The 16265-nt window shown below is 32.5% G+C and overlaps 1 protein-coding gene across 1 annotated transcript; it reads right to left on the bottom strand.

The window, feature by feature from the left end:
* Window positions 1–14905: 14905 nt before the first annotated feature.
* LOC145040890 (heat shock 70 kDa protein 16-like) lies at window positions 14906–16048 on the bottom strand. The gene is made up of 5 exons (XM_078988777.1): window positions 16034–16048; window positions 15821–15967; window positions 15604–15732; window positions 15394–15524; window positions 14906–15008 (listed from the first exon to the last, which is right to left on the bottom strand). The coding sequence occupies exons 1-5, from the start codon at window positions 16046–16048 to the stop codon at window positions 14906–14908; spliced, it is 525 nt and encodes a 174-aa protein (XP_078844903.1).
* Between the last annotated feature and the right edge of the window lie 217 nt (window positions 16049–16265).

Genomic DNA, 16265 nt, shown 5'->3' with positions numbered 1-16265 from the left:
AAGAAGAAACTTAACATTTAAACAATTATCTAACATTATACAAAAATAATTATTTGTAAATTTATGATTAATTTTGAAATTAGTTTGGATAGATAAATGTGATAAGTTTTATATCATTGCCTTTTTTTTTTGTTTTGTTTATTTTTACTTTAGTTTATAAAATATATGGTGGTGGTACCAACAACTAAAGAGGTGATATGATAGTTTCGATGTAGTAAATTATTTGTGTAATAAACTAATTTCCCCTACAAACTAAATTCTGAAAAACTATTTGCACCCGTCACTTGGTACGGGTAAACGGTTAGTAAATAAAAGAATATCGGGAGCGATTTAATACCCACTAATCTATTTTGCAATGCAGATACACATATTGACTACAATTTGCAGTAATCTTTTTACAAAAAATATCACAATTTTCATGAAAAATAGTCATTATTAAAGTAGGTTTCATTAGGCTAGGTATTTTCTCATTTTACAATGAGACATGGTCCTGAACAACTAAAAGTTATATAAATAGGCTAAGTAATATACACTAATATGTCACTATAATTTGAGCGGTAGGTCTTGGATATGAAATTCATGAATAAAAACGTGGAAAGCTCGTTCGTGAAGACGTCGACATACTAATGGCTAGAAGATACGTGAAGGATACAAATTTGTCTGGTTGCAACCTTTACACAAATGAAGTGGATGTTGTAACGCCCACAAATAGGTCTTGGATATGAAATTCATGAATAAAAACGTGGAAAGCTCGTTCGTGAAGACGTCGACATACTAATGGCTAGAAGATACGTGAAGGATACAAATTTGTCTGGTTGCAACCTTTACACAAATGAAGTGGATGTTGTAACGCCCACAAATTTGGGTAGTTAATTTATAGATAATAAACATTAAAAATGACTTTTTGATAGAATATTATTTTAAATAAATAATCTTAAGAAAAGTTATAGTATATGTCACAAGGATTTTGTACATATAAAGAACGTTGAAATCCGACTTATAACGAAGAAGTTATAACCAATTGAAGTTTTGTAATTTAAATCGGGGGATAATGTCATAAAAAGCCTTAAGTTTGGCAGAAAATATCGGTTTTACCCTTTGGCAGATTTTTGGTTCGTTTATACCGTAAATTTGTCATTTTTTTGTTGGTTTTGCCCTTGTTACCTGCAATAGCAGGTTTCCAGATTATTATGAATTATTTTTTTGCAAAAAAACCCTTAAGTTTACAAATATTTTGCAAAAAAACCCTTAAGATTATAAACATATAAAATATAAATATATATTCAAAATTTTATAAAACTAAATAGTTTTCTACTGAAATATATTTTTAGCTTTACATACGGTAACTTTTATATTTGTTTGATATAAACTTTTTATATTTAAATTTTAAAAAACTTACTTAGTTTTAACAAAATTTGAATATATTTCTTAATTAATACTTCAACTTTTCAAAACAAAATTAAAAAACATTTGTTAGTTAATAAGTAATTATGCTAAAATAGTTGTTATGAATAATATGGTATCATGTACATTCAATTAATTTTTTTAAAAGGTAAATAAAAATATTTTATATGTTTAAAAGGTTTGTATTTCAGAAATATTAACATATCGTATTTTTTATATGTTTAAATACATAATAATATTATCATATTTTTTTATAAAAATATCATAAACATGTTAAACATCAAAAATAAATATAAAAATTTTAAACATATAAAATATAAATATATTTGTCTAATTTATTATATAAATATATTTATTTTTATATAAAATATGATAGTTTATTATTTCTGAAATTCAAACCTTTTAAACATATAAAATATTTTTATTTTTCTTTTAAAAAAAATTAATTGAATGTCACTAATGTTATATTATTATTAGCTAACAGACGTTTTTTAATGTTACTTTGAAAAGTTTAAGTATTAATTAATAAATATTTAAATTTTGATAAAACTAGGTAAGTTTTTTAAAATTTAAATATAAAAACTTTATATCAAACAAATATAAAATTTACTGTACATAAAGCTAAAAATATGTTTCAGTAGTAAACTATTTAGTTTTATAAAACTTTGAATATATATTTATATTTTATATGTTTATAATCTTAAGGGTTTTTTTGCAAAATATTTGTAAACTTAAGGGTTTTTTCGCAAAAAATAATTCATAATAACCTGGAAACCTGCTATTGTAGGTAACAAGGGCAAAACCGACAAAAAAATAACAAGTTTGCGGTATAAATGAACCAAAAATCTGCTGAAGGGTAAAACCGACATTTTCTGCCAAACTTAAGGTTTTTTGTGACATTATCCCTTTAAATCGGTATAACTCTGTGTAACGTAAAAAGTAATTTTTTGATAAAATACTTTTTAGACTTAGTATTCGTTAAACCGAGAGAGTGCATATAGAAAACGTTCAAATCTGACTTCATAAGAGGAAGTTATGATTTTTCAAAGTTTCAACGTAGCAGTATATAACTCAGAAATCGAATTCTAGATCAGTTGATGTTTAGCCGAGATGATCTAAACAAGAATTGAAAATCTCATTAATAGGAGTTCAACGATAAAAAGACAGTCGAAAACGGAGTCCGTATGTAGAAGTTATGAATTTTACACGGTCATTAACAATGTAATCTTCTTAGACTGCCAGATTTAAGATCGGTTGGGGATTAGCTGACAATGTCAAAAGGAAAATTGTAGTAGTCGTTAATACCTATGTGTGGATATAAATAACGTAAAAAACGAAGCTCGTATGTGAAAGCCATGAATTTTTGAAGATTTGTAGTTTTACCTGTGTCCAGTGCCACGTGTCAACACCAAATGAATCCTTGGTGCCTACGCAAGCTCATGACGTGAGAAGCATGTCTTACGACATGAGAGGCCCCTAGACATCCTATAAATAGAGCCAAATTTCACTCTTTTCTTCACACCTTTCCATCCAAACTCTTCCAAAACCCTCCTAAGGTCCCAAGACCTTTCTCTAGCGCTTCCTAGGTGTTTGTAGTGAACCTCCGGAGCGTCAGAAAGCTCCGAGAAGTAGAGATTTTGACTCAGAAGCTCTGTCCACGTAAAGTCTGGTTTCTCACTAAACCACCTGTAAGTTAAGTTATGCTTAGAGTACTTCAAGTATAACTTATGTTTAAGTTCATTATCGTTATTATGAACCTATAAACAAGATTTATTAGTGGTTCCAAGTCATTATACTGATTGATATACTTAAAAGAAAGGTGTCTAGAATGGTCACGTTGGCTTGGTTGCTGAATTTCAGAAAGGCTATATGCCGAAATGATCCTACCTCCCAACCGTCCTGTCTGGCTGATCCTTACTTGATAGATCTTGAAGTAGACTTTGAATTAATGATGAATCTAGACTTTGAATTAGTCGCAAGAAATATTAGACTAAGACTAGTTATAATAATACTAGGTTACGTCGAAGGAAAAGACCGTTGCTAGGAGCGAAACACTGTCCGATTTTCAAGTCGTCACTTTAACAATTGAGTGCATAGTCTCTTTCATGAACATGATTTTTAATACAATTATTAATTAAAGTATTACATATTTGTTAAAGGGTTATGTGTGAGATATTTTCTATTGCCTGAAATATGTGTTAAGAACATATCTGATAATATATGATGATTTAGGACTTACAAAATAAACTTATATTAATTAAGATGAATATCAGATAGTATCTCCTTAATAGTACGATTGAGATATAAACGGAGGGTAGAACTCTAAAATTTGTCTTTGATTTGTGAGTATGGATTAGACATAGTCATCCGTCCCTAGTCCGAGAGTATAGAGTAGGCATAGTCATTTGCTATTTATCCGAGAGCATGGATTAGACATATTTGTTCATACCTGATCAGGGAGTATGGATTAGGTAAAGCCGTTCATTTTAGATCTGAAAGTATGGATCGTGTTGTTGTGAGGATCGACAGGGTGGGGTAAATTGCTTATATGAGGTGAAATTGTATCTTGTGAGTTCATATATATATATATATATATATATATATATATATATATATATATATATATATATATATATATATGTTATAATATTGTCTGATTGAAATTCTTATGTACTCACCATGTTTCCCAACATGACCAACTCAGTTTATTGTATCACATGTAACGATATCAGGGATATATTATGCTGAGAGATTCAAGGAGTATTAGGCCACTAGTTTAATTATTGTAAGGCTTGTAATATTTTGTTATACTTATATTTATGTATTGACGATGGAATCTCAATGATTTAATATAAATAAAATACATTTCTTTAGAAATGTTATGATAATATCATTATCATGTTTTTTGGGAACAAATTTCGCAATATTATTCTTCAAAAAGGATACTCTGATTTTTAAATAAGCATAAACTAATAGGTCTTTTCTAGCCGTGAAAATTAGGGATGTCACAAATGTCAATCTCAATATATTTAGTTCATTGATGATGAACCTAGTTATTGGAGGTATACATGGAGTTGGAAATATTGTAGTGAACAATGGTGGCTTTGGCAAGAGGATTGCATAGTTCACACAGAAGATTGTGAAGCTAACAGGTTTCAATTAATACATTCATGAATCTTCTATAATCTGCCTTGACACTGGATATGGAGACAATAGGTTGTTGCTTAGAGGACTAGGATATGATACTATCATTAATGACCATGGTAGTTGCTAGTACAGAGACGTGATGTAGTTGCTAGTAGAGAGATGTGATGAGGGATATCTCCTATATCAAGTCCCACACACATATCGTAAGATGCATTTAAGTGTATATAGGTGAGGTTCTTGAGGATGATACACATAGAGTCATATTTGTTGAACAAAAAAAGAGAGACGCGATCGGGTAAAAGCCAATTATTACACGCTATCAACCATGTTACAGTACAAGGTCGAGTTTGAAACTAGTGTTCCTACTTCATGAAGCTTTGATTGCATGTCATTGGGAGTATGAAAATGGTTACAAATAGCCATATTTGACATTTTAAGTATCTCATGGGCGTACTTCTAAGAGAAGAACATTCCATGGGAATTTTCGGTGACAGAGCTACCCAAGAAGTACGATAAGTCTCAAGGATCTGTCATAGCAAATTTCCTGCCCAAGAAATAAAAAATGTGGTGAAGCAGCTCTCTAGAGGAAGCTGTTAAATTAATGTCGTCAACATAATGCAAGTAATCCATATGAGATCTCTTCTAGAAAATAAACAAAAAACTAATCAGATTGTTATGAACAAATCAGTTGTTACTTATAAAAGAGGCGAAGCAATGGGACATACTCTTCGACATTTATTGAGCCATAGAGAGACTTCTAAAGATGGAAAATAGAGTATGGGTGTTGCGGGTCATGGAAACCCAGAGATTGATGCATATAAAAAGTCCCATTTAGTTAACCATGTAAAACGTGTTTTTTACATCAAGTTGATGAACTGGACAATGATGTGAGATGGCAAGGATCAATACGGTATGGATGGTCTCTAGTTTGACAACCAATGAAGGTCTCATTACAATCAATATTGGAATAAGTGGTTAAGATAATGTCGTCCATATAAAGGGGGAGGTATGTTTTTTATGGATTAAATTGATAACACGTTCTTTTAATAAAGTACATTATTATAATGGATAAAAATTATAATATGTTGTTATTATGGATTAAATTGATTGCTATAAGGGTTATAAAACTCAAAGTGTGTTTTTATTTGAAGTATATTTCTATATTGGCTAAAAAGTATAATATGTTGTTGTTAGGATAACTCACGAAACCATACACACATACAAAGACAAAGTATTTATGTGGTTCGATCAAGATGACCAATGTCTATAGGTAAGAGGGAGTATTCATATTCAAGAGTTCTCAACACATAATTTACAAGTACAATTCAGTAGAGATTCGACCTACTCACTAAGGAATCAAGATACAAATAAATGACTGACAAACGTTCCTATTTATAGACAAGGGATGAAAACTAAAACCATAATAGGCCAAGCCCATGAATTCATATGTCCATAAATGTGTTAAAAAATCACAAATGGCAATGTACTTTCTTCTAGAATCTTCAACCATTGAATTTGGAGAACAACTTTGCATCAAAGAGAGCACATTTAGACATAAGCTACACTTTTAGGGAAACCCCAACACGTTTAGAGACATCCCAATTCTTTCAGTGACATCGTAGCACTTTTAGGAACATCAATACTTTTAGGAACATCAACTCGTTCAAACTATTTTTCAGAAAGGCTCCACCAGAAATCTCTTTCGGACGCTCTGGGTTCTGCCAGAATGCTTCGTTAGAAAGCTATGCCAGATAGCTTCGTTAGAAAGTTCTGTCAGAAACCTTTGCCATAATGCTCTGTCATAATTCTTTGCCATAATGCTCTGCTACAATTCTACATCACAATACCTTGTCATAATTCTCTTCCATAATGCTTCATCACTATGCTCAAATCACATTTAAAAATCTCCACCTTGAATTTAGAATACTCTGAATGACTCCAGAAACCAAAAACTTTCTTTCCCATCCTCCCATTTTGCCTTGCAGGGACTTAACTCTTGTGAACATCTACCAAGTCCAAGCAAAGTTTGAACTTCTTTGTATGCAACGACCTTGTCAACCTTTTTATTGGATTATCCTTGATACCAATACTTTAAATGCAAAATCTATACCAGAACATGATAGGTTTCTCCACCTTCAAAACATGACAATACACCATTGATCTTCTTTTCAGTAGATCACCTTCATAGTTCGAGTATACATATCTAACCAAGTCAGTATGTTGTACATTAGCACCATACACAACAAAAACATCAAATGTTTCCTTCAAGTGTCTCATGATCCACTTGAATGCTTCCCAATGAAAATTTCACTTATTACTTTGAACTGCTAAAGGAGTACCATCAGGCTTGGACAGATCAAAATAGAATGACTGCGAGACTTCCTCAATGTAATGAGAAATGTATAATTATCCTACTCTTATATCCCTATAAATCTCCATACTTAATATCTTATTTCTAGCTCCCAAATCCTTCATCACAAACTCATTCTTCAGTAGCACCTTCAAGTCACATCTCTCAGCATCAGCATCACAAGGCTCTTCTTTAATGGGTTGTTCATGAGATTCCTCACGCCTATGTTGTTCCATGTGTCTAGGTGTTCCTAATTTATCACAACTCTATTTGGGGTTTGTGTTATAAACTCCACCTTCTTGCTAGCACCCTGATCATTCCCCTACAACATTTGTACCACCTCCTCTTTGGCTACATATATTCATCAAGGGTCACATATATGCTAATAAGAAATTTTGGAGCTTTTCCTTCTTTTGTACACCACAATCGATGACCTTTCACTCCAGTTTCATATCATAAAAATATGCACTTCATTGACCTTAGATCCAGTTTACCATCATTTACATGGGCATAAGCATGACATCGAAATATTCATAAATTAAATCAATAAGAGGGTTTCCAGACCACACCTCTTGAGGAGTCTTATAATCAATAGTGGTTGATGGCGATCGATCGATGTATCAGATAACAAGCAAAGTTGACTACTTATGCCAATAATTGTTGTGATAAATAGGCAGATAGTCGCATGCACCGAGAATGTTGCATCATTGTTTGCTTCATTTGTTCTACCACTACATTCTGTTGTGGTGTGTGTTGTATAATGTGATGTGTCGTTATATCTTCTATTTTATAGAAGTTTCCAAAAGAAGTGTAGAAATCTAACCAATTTCTATTCTGAGTGACTTAACTTGTTTCCTAGTCTATTTTTCAACCATAGTCTTCCATCCATGAATCGCACAAACACTTCATATTTGTCTCTTTTATTCATAAAATACACCTAAACCATCCTTGAGTAGTCATTAATAAAGGATGCAAAGTATTGACATCCACCATGAAACTTCACTTGAGAGGGACTCCATAAATCTGAGTGAACACCAATACTTTTACGGATGTCCCTCCACTTTTAAGGACACCCCCAACACTTTCTAGATTACCAATTCTTTCAAATGCTCTGTCAGAAAGCCCCAATACAAAGCTCCATCAGAAAGCTCTATCATAATGCTCTGATACAATGTTCTTCAATAATGATTTGTTAGAATTCTCAGCCACAATGCTCTGTTGGAATACTTTGTTAGAATAATCTGACACGATGCTTCACCGCAATGCTCTGTCAGAATGCTCCATCATGATTGCTAAATGATCAAGTTAATTTTAACAGTTTTAGGGTAAATTATACAAATGATCCTTGTGGTATGGGGTAGTTTGTGTACTTGGTCCGTAACTATTTCTTTTAACTTAGGTCATATCTATATTTTGTGTTTGTTTCAAGTTTGGTCCCTAAACAATATAAATTGACTATTTTTCCCTTAGTAATATTTTTATTAAATTTTTAATTCTTTTCAATAACTTATATTATTACTTAAAAATAAAAAACCAATTTAATATCCCACGATCATTCCCATAGATGAAACGCATCCCTTTTCGCCTACTGCATCATTGCCACCGTCTCTTATCACTCTCTTGTGTTGGACGATGACTAATACCCGCCACTGTCACTACTACCACTACTAAGGTGCTGTTTGTTTTTTGAAAAAAACCTCTTCAAACCTCTTACTGCTGCGCGGCGCAGCACATGTGCAACACTTTTCATCTCGCAACTGTTTGTTTTTTAGAAGTCTTCTGAGTCAAAAACCTCTGCGCGTGCTCTGTTTGGCGCAGCACTTGTACTGCCTCTTCCAACCTCTTCCAACCTCTTCTTCTTCTTTTTTTATTGCTGAAATTTTGATTATAATACTATTAAAATTTTATTTCACATTTTTTTTTCCTTTTTTTCGTTTATTCTTATTGAATTTTTTTTTATTTTTTTTATATTCAATAATGATAATTTCTTGATGAAATATCATTATTTTTTACTGAAAATATCTTTATTTTTTTTGTTGAAATATCATTCTTTTTTACTGAAATATCATTAATTTTTACCGAAATGTTATACATTATTAAATTTTACGTATTAAAAAGCTATTTTCGGTTTATAAAATTAGTTTATTTTAATTTTTTTAATATCTGCAGCAGTATGCAGATGTTAAAAAAACAAACACGCTTCTTATTATAGTCTGCAGCCGTTTGGTCTACCTCTTCTACTGCAGAGGGTTGCAGAGGTGGTCCACAGACTTCATGAATTTTTGCTTCAGAAAATCAAACAACACCTAACTCTCTCATGTCAACCCAACCATTGTTGCAAACCCTTCCTCCCTTTCACATCACATTCTATTTGACTTTCATATATGCATGCACTCTTCTACACCCAAAAGAACATCAACAAAGCAAGGTTGGTGAATTTGTGCATGTAATAACATCGCCGAAGAAGAGAGTCGATGACAAACATCAGAATCCGACCCAAATCAAGCACCATTAGATCAATGACTTGTTATCTAGGTTGAAAAACACATGAGAACAGTTTTTATTCGTTTTAAATCAAGAAGATTTTGACATAAAAAATCCCATCACCACCTACTTTAGATTTCGACACAACCCTTCTACATTTTCCACATATTATAGATTTCGGTATCACCACGACCCACCATTTCTTCGTTCTAAAAGGCACATAGAAAAACCCTACTAGAGATTACCATTCGCTCTTTGTTTCCTGAAAACCGTCAACTAAAATACATCTATGCATTTAGAGACACCAACATAGTGGTCAAAAAATTAAGTTTTTTCACCCATCGTTGGAGATCTGAAACCTTCGTTTGTTTATGGTGGAAATCTGAAACCTTTGTTTTTTCCGGTGGAGATTGATATTGTGGGAAACATATCTAGCAGAAATCGAGTCATGGTTCATGGTGCAGAAATGGAGCGGTGACGTATGGTGCGAACATTGAGTAGTGGTGGATGGAAGGTGTGGATCAGCAACTAAGGCAGTTCGGTTTCATAAGGCGACGATAGTTCGATAATAGATGGTGACAACCTTAATGTTTGGTGATTTAGTGTTTAGAGAGAGAGAGAGAGAGAGAGAGAGAGAGAGAGAGTAGGAGAGAGAATACATGGTTCACTTTAGCTAGGACGTAGGGGTGGGTATGACTTAGTTTTTTTAAAAGCTTAAAAAATAATATATAATCTACCAAAAATTTAAAAAGAAATATATTAGCGTAAAATAGTCTTTTTAAGTCACTGCAATGATTAATGACATAACAAAAACATATCATAGGGACTGTCGGAGTCAAAAACTGAGTTAAGGACTAAACACACAAAATAAAGTAAATTACATCATAATAATGGATAAAAGTATAATATGTTTTTATTATGGCTTATATTGATTTCTATATAATGGATAAAAACTTAAATATGTTATTACGATTATATTGCTATAATGGAAAAAAAGTATAATATATTGTTTCTATGGATTAAATTGATATATGGATATAAAGTATAACATGCTGTTATTATGGTTTAAATTGATTGTTACAATGGATAAAAAAAACTCAAAGTATGTTGTTATTATAAGTTCATTGCTATAATGGACATAAAGTATCTTTTGTTGTTATTGAAGATTAAATTGATAATATGGTCTTATAATAAATTGAAGTATATTTTTATTATAGATTAAATTGATTGTTACTATGGATAAAAAATATAGTATGTTGTTATTATAAATACATTACTATACTAGATAAAAATAGTATAATATGTTTTTATTATGGATTAAACTGATAACATCTTTGTAACATACGGATCATCGATGTATGGAATTTTAAGTAAAATATGATTTTTGAGTGGGTCATGACATGGGGGAGGGACTGTCATGACGGTACCATGGTCGCAAGAGACGCGAGTCTCATTTAAGTGTCACGATATGATACTATGATGGTCACAATATGACACCTAATCAAGGACAAACCCTAATTTATGGACTTGGACCCTATTTAAAGGAAGTTAGGGGATATGGTTTCCTTCACCCTCATCCTTCATCACCTATTAACCCCCTTGAAGAAACCCTAATCTCTCTCCTCCATTTTTTAGCTCATCTTGGTGCTTTTGGTTGCTTTTAAAGGAAAAAGAAGGATTGGGTAGTGTTATGAGCATCTTGACAAGTTGTGGGACTTCATTTTGGCACATTTGGACCTTTGTAAGTGTTCAAGATCCAAACTTTATTTTTCTAGGATGTTAGATCTAAGTTTTTGTCCCTTTATCTTCAAGTTTGAGCAAGTTGAAATGATAGGATTCCATAAACTTGCCAACTTTATGGATCCTTGAGGTCCTTTGAATGTTATATGATTTGGATATGAAGTTTGCTAGTGTATTGAACCCATGCATGAGATTCTTGGTTTTGTCTCTCCATTTTTTACCTAACTTGAGCTTTAGACTTACAATGGCCATGCATGGATGAAAAACATCGATCTTTAGGTTGTTTTGGACGTTAGGAAGCCTTCTGGAAGGAATGATTGGATGGCTTAATGGTTGGAGTGTCGAATCCATTAAGTTGTGGAAAGCCTAATTTCACGACGTAACAGCCTCTTTATCACGACGTGACGTCTGGGGGGTTTCTTGGGTATTTTGGACTGAATGTGACATGACGTGATGGCCTGATCATCACGACAAAATGGTAGTGCGAATCGTGATCTAGTTGGATCATGATTGAGTTTATGATTAGGCTAAGTTTGTTTTCCCCACGGCGTGACCAAGGGTTGGTCACGATGTGGGAGATGTTGACCGTTTACTTGTTGACCAAGGTTGACTTTTGGTCAAATTGCTAGCTCTGGAGTATAGACTAAGGTTGGACCTTATTTGATTCGATAGGTGAATTGTAGCAGTACCTATTTCAAGGCATCAACTTGTGGCTTATCTAAGTTCATGAGACATGTGAGTCTTCTTACTATACTATGTAGGTTGTTATATTGTCTCTGTGACTTTTGCATGAAAGACTGTGGTTGGATCACAATAACTATTTGAAAGACTATGGTTGGATCACAACATAAAATTGTAGTTAGATCACAACACATGTATGTGAGATTATACGTGATACTGTGGTTGGATCACAACACTTGTTTGTCTTTGTGACTTGCATGAAAGACCATGGTTGGATCATGACATAAAGGTTATGGTTGGGTTGTAATATGGAAGTGACTATAAGACTATGGTTGAATCATAGCTTTCACATAGGGTTGAAATACACCCCTAGGGTTGGGCCCACTGATATGTATGATATGCGGAATTTTGGGAACTCACTAAGCTTTATGCTTACAGCTGGTTTTGTGGTTTAAACATTTTTAGGTACTTCAAGTTCCAAAGAGAAGGGTCTGGCTTGACTGCACAACATCCCTTGATGATTTTTCGTACTGATGATTTTTATTTAATTCCAATGATTGTGATACATTTTACTACGAGTGATTTTGGAACAAATATCGTGTGAATTTGACGATTAAAAATGAAACATTTAATTATTATTTTTGAGATGTTACAATCTTTTTATAATAAACTAAAGTACATTGTTATAATAGTTTAAGGTTAAGTAGATGTACAAACTACATTTTTTTGTCTTACCATGTTTTTAAAAGAGAAAACCATGCACAAATGGAATTGGAAATGGAACAAAGGCAAAGAAAACATTTGGATGCAACAAAGACAAGCCTATCTGGAAGTGAAAGTCTTTGAAGGCAATCCTTACTTATAGCACAATTGGCGGCATTTTTCAACCAAAACAATCCACCCGATGATCCGCCAAATAGTTCTTAGTTTTATCTTCCAAAACACGTGGTAACGGTATTTGATATTTGCTTGTAATGTATTTGAAATATAGATTGTATTTGGACACTTTTTATTATATATTTAATCAGTTGTGTTGGACTAAATGCTTGTATTATTATACATGTAACATATTGGTATTTTCTGCATTTTTAGGGGAAAAAATTGGATTTAAAAAAAAAACTTTTAATAACTAAAACTTCATTTTAGTAACGGAAAAAACTATGAAATGTTAACAAAATCTTCATAAATCTGTCGGTAATATTAGTCATTGACGTTGCCAACCATGTCAAACGTCGTAAATGATCATCGTTGGAATTCCATGGAAGTGTTTATCGATAATGCATCGCTAAAAGTGTTCGTTGGAACTCCGTCAGTAAAGGTTTCTATCATAAATTTGTCGGTAATGTGGTCAAAGAAGGTCAAAACATATCCATCAGAAATCCATGACTGTGACGTTGTCACGAACGACAATGAAAACAACTATTCCATTACCCATGTTCAAGCTATATATGATTTTTCATGTATGCCACCACCTTCGATATTTGTTAAGCATATTAGTCATTGACATTGCCAACCATGTCAAACGTCGTAAATGATCATCATCGGAATTCCATGGAAGTGTTTATCGATAATCCATCGCTAAAAGTGTTCATTGGAACTCCGTCAGTAAAGGTTTCCATCATAAATTTGTCGGTAATGTGGTCAAAGAATGTCAAAACATATCCATCAGAAATCCATGACTGTGACGTTGTCACGACAATGAAAACAACTATTTCATTATCCATGCTCAAGTTATATATGGTTTTACATGTATGCCACCACCTTCGATATTTATATCTGCATTTTCAACCCCTCTAGTTTGTAAAATGATATTGTTCACCTATGTTGTGTAAAATGTCACTTACACTGCCTCAACTTTGAACTTTTTAAAATATTACTTTCACCCATTTATTTTCTAAGCTTTTGTGTTTCCCCCGTAATATATATTATCTAATTTTCTTATACACCCACATTTTCTACTCCTCTACTTTGCAAAATGACACATTCAACCCCCTCATTTTATAAACATTTGTATTTACCCCCATAGTATATATATAATCTAATTTTCCTTCAACTACCACCCCTCAACTTAGTAATGTTAGGTTACAAATAATTGTCAAAATCAATTAAGTGAATATTAGGTCATAAAGGAATCACCATATATTTTTTTATATTAGACATGAATAAATAGGTTTGACAACTTGTCCGTCCTAAGTTTTTATTGCTATTGAAAGTGTTACTTTATTTAAAGCCAGGCGTTGGGATACTATAGTATCCAAAAAAAAATTGTTATATATATATATATATATATATATATATATATATATATATATATATATATATATATATATATATATATATATAATATTATTTGTAGACATTCTTCGTATTATTGTACCCTCAACTAAAGAGATTATAGCATGTTTTTAATGTCTGATATCGGATAACTACATATAATATATACCGACAATGTTTGTATCTCCGTATTAAAATTTCTAACTCTGCCAATCACCGCAATGCATGGCGGATCCTAGTTCAAAGCTAAAATGAAATAGGCCAAACAATGCCATTGATTTATATTATATCCACCACAAATGCTACACGGTTAGCTTGAAACAAGCAGGCATGAAAGATATATGTTACGAAACTTGTCTCCATACTCATTCATTGAGAAATGTTTAAAAGAGTTTTATGTTGCTATATCCCTCCCATTTCGGTCATTTATATTTACAATGGCCTTTGTAATGGACAGATTTCCCATAAAACATGAAAGGCAAAGATCCTTCTGCAAAATGATTAGTCCTATTTGTCAAATGTTTAAATTATTGCTAGCTATAACAACCCTCCCATTTTTGTCATTTTTTAGATTGGCCCTATAAAGAAGGTCTGTTCTCATGATCAAGTATCCAGTAGAAGATGAATGATTAATCAGAAATGCTAACGAGTGTGCATTTTTCATATCACTTAACCAAAGTGTTTTCACAAGCCTGGCTATATGTCTAATACATATATGAATTCCCAAAAACAAACATAAGCATTGTAACTCCAAAAACAGAAATCATGAAAGAAAATTAACTAGAAGATTGTGTGTTTGATCCCACCAATCCAAAAAGACCCACATCAACAATCAGTTAGCATACCATCAGGATCACGCTTACGATCAGAGTCCACAGATTCATTGCACTTTGGGAGTGAAGGTTTCGATCTCATTATGGCCTTGTACCTACTGATGAAATTTACATAATAAAGTAGTCAGCAATGATTTGCAATTTTTAAAATACATGCAATCCACTATACGCAATAAGCAAAGTTACACTATCTTTAGAATAACAAAAACTACATAATCAGGTTCGATTTCTATTTATTATTGTTAGAGTAAAAAATATTCTCTACACTCAATGTGAGTCTTACGGAAAATAAAAAGCTAAGCTCCTATTTATAGCACTAAGGTACATTAACATAAGAAAAGTAGTATGTTCCTACTGAATATACTGATTCAAAAAGAAATAAAACTATATACTAACACATTTCAAGTTAATCGAATAAAATTTAACTTGACCTTTAATGACTGGATTCACATAAGTACATAGCAAACTGTAGAAACTAACCTTCTAAAGGCTTGCATAATTCCACTAATGGCACTCGAGCAATAACTGGGGGTCGCGTTCTTGGCCAATGAATCCTGAAGCTTAGAAAGATTAGTCAGCCACCACTCAGATTGAGTACATTTATCAATCACCTGACAAAATGAGTGATAATTATTTGAAAGCATGAGAAAGGTAACCATATTAAATGTGATAAGAAAACAAAGATTATACCTCTTTTTTGTGGCTAGGGGGTAGTGAATCTGCAGGAAAACGGTTTTCTTGAATACAAGTATGCAGAGCTTTCGTTACTTCTTTTCTAGCTGTTTCATCCTTGTATCGATTTTCAATTGGATGTAACAACTACATGAAAAAACATCATATGATTCATGCAAGCGTTAATTCACAAGGAAGTTCACAGTTTAAGAGTTGCGTTAGATTACTTATAAACCTTTTTGAGATCTTCGAGTTTTCCAATATAGACTTGTTCAGATTCATCATCACCATCTTCGTATAGCCAGTCTTCTGTTCCTTGCAGCCTTTTAATAATTTCTTCCGCCTCTGAATCTGTAGTGACACTACGATAAGAACTCTGAAACTAAATTACAAATAAAAGGTCAGTTTGTATGCAATCCATATAACCAAAATCTAAAATGTCAACAACTTTTAAAAGAAACATGTACCTTGGTACGAGTGTCATAGATAAAAGACTCTAGGATATTTCTTATTTCCTTGGTTTTCTCCACTTTTATATCATGTTCTTCAAACATTTGTAATCTCCTTTGAACTACATTTAGCTCATCTTTCGTTATCACAACATTCAAATTCTTAGAAACTGGAACGTTTTGCCTCCTGACCCAACCTTTTCTTGCTTCCCCAGTCTGCATGGTGAAACA

This window comes from Lactuca saligna, chromosome 4 (genome assembly GCF_052625555.1).
Source record: "Lactuca saligna cultivar CGN05327 chromosome 4, ASM5262555v1, whole genome shotgun sequence".
Lineage (NCBI taxonomy): Eukaryota > Viridiplantae > Streptophyta > Magnoliopsida > Asterales > Asteraceae > Lactuca > Lactuca saligna.
Note: the sequence above shows the minus strand (reverse complement) of the source record. Positions and strands in the feature narration are given on the sequence as shown.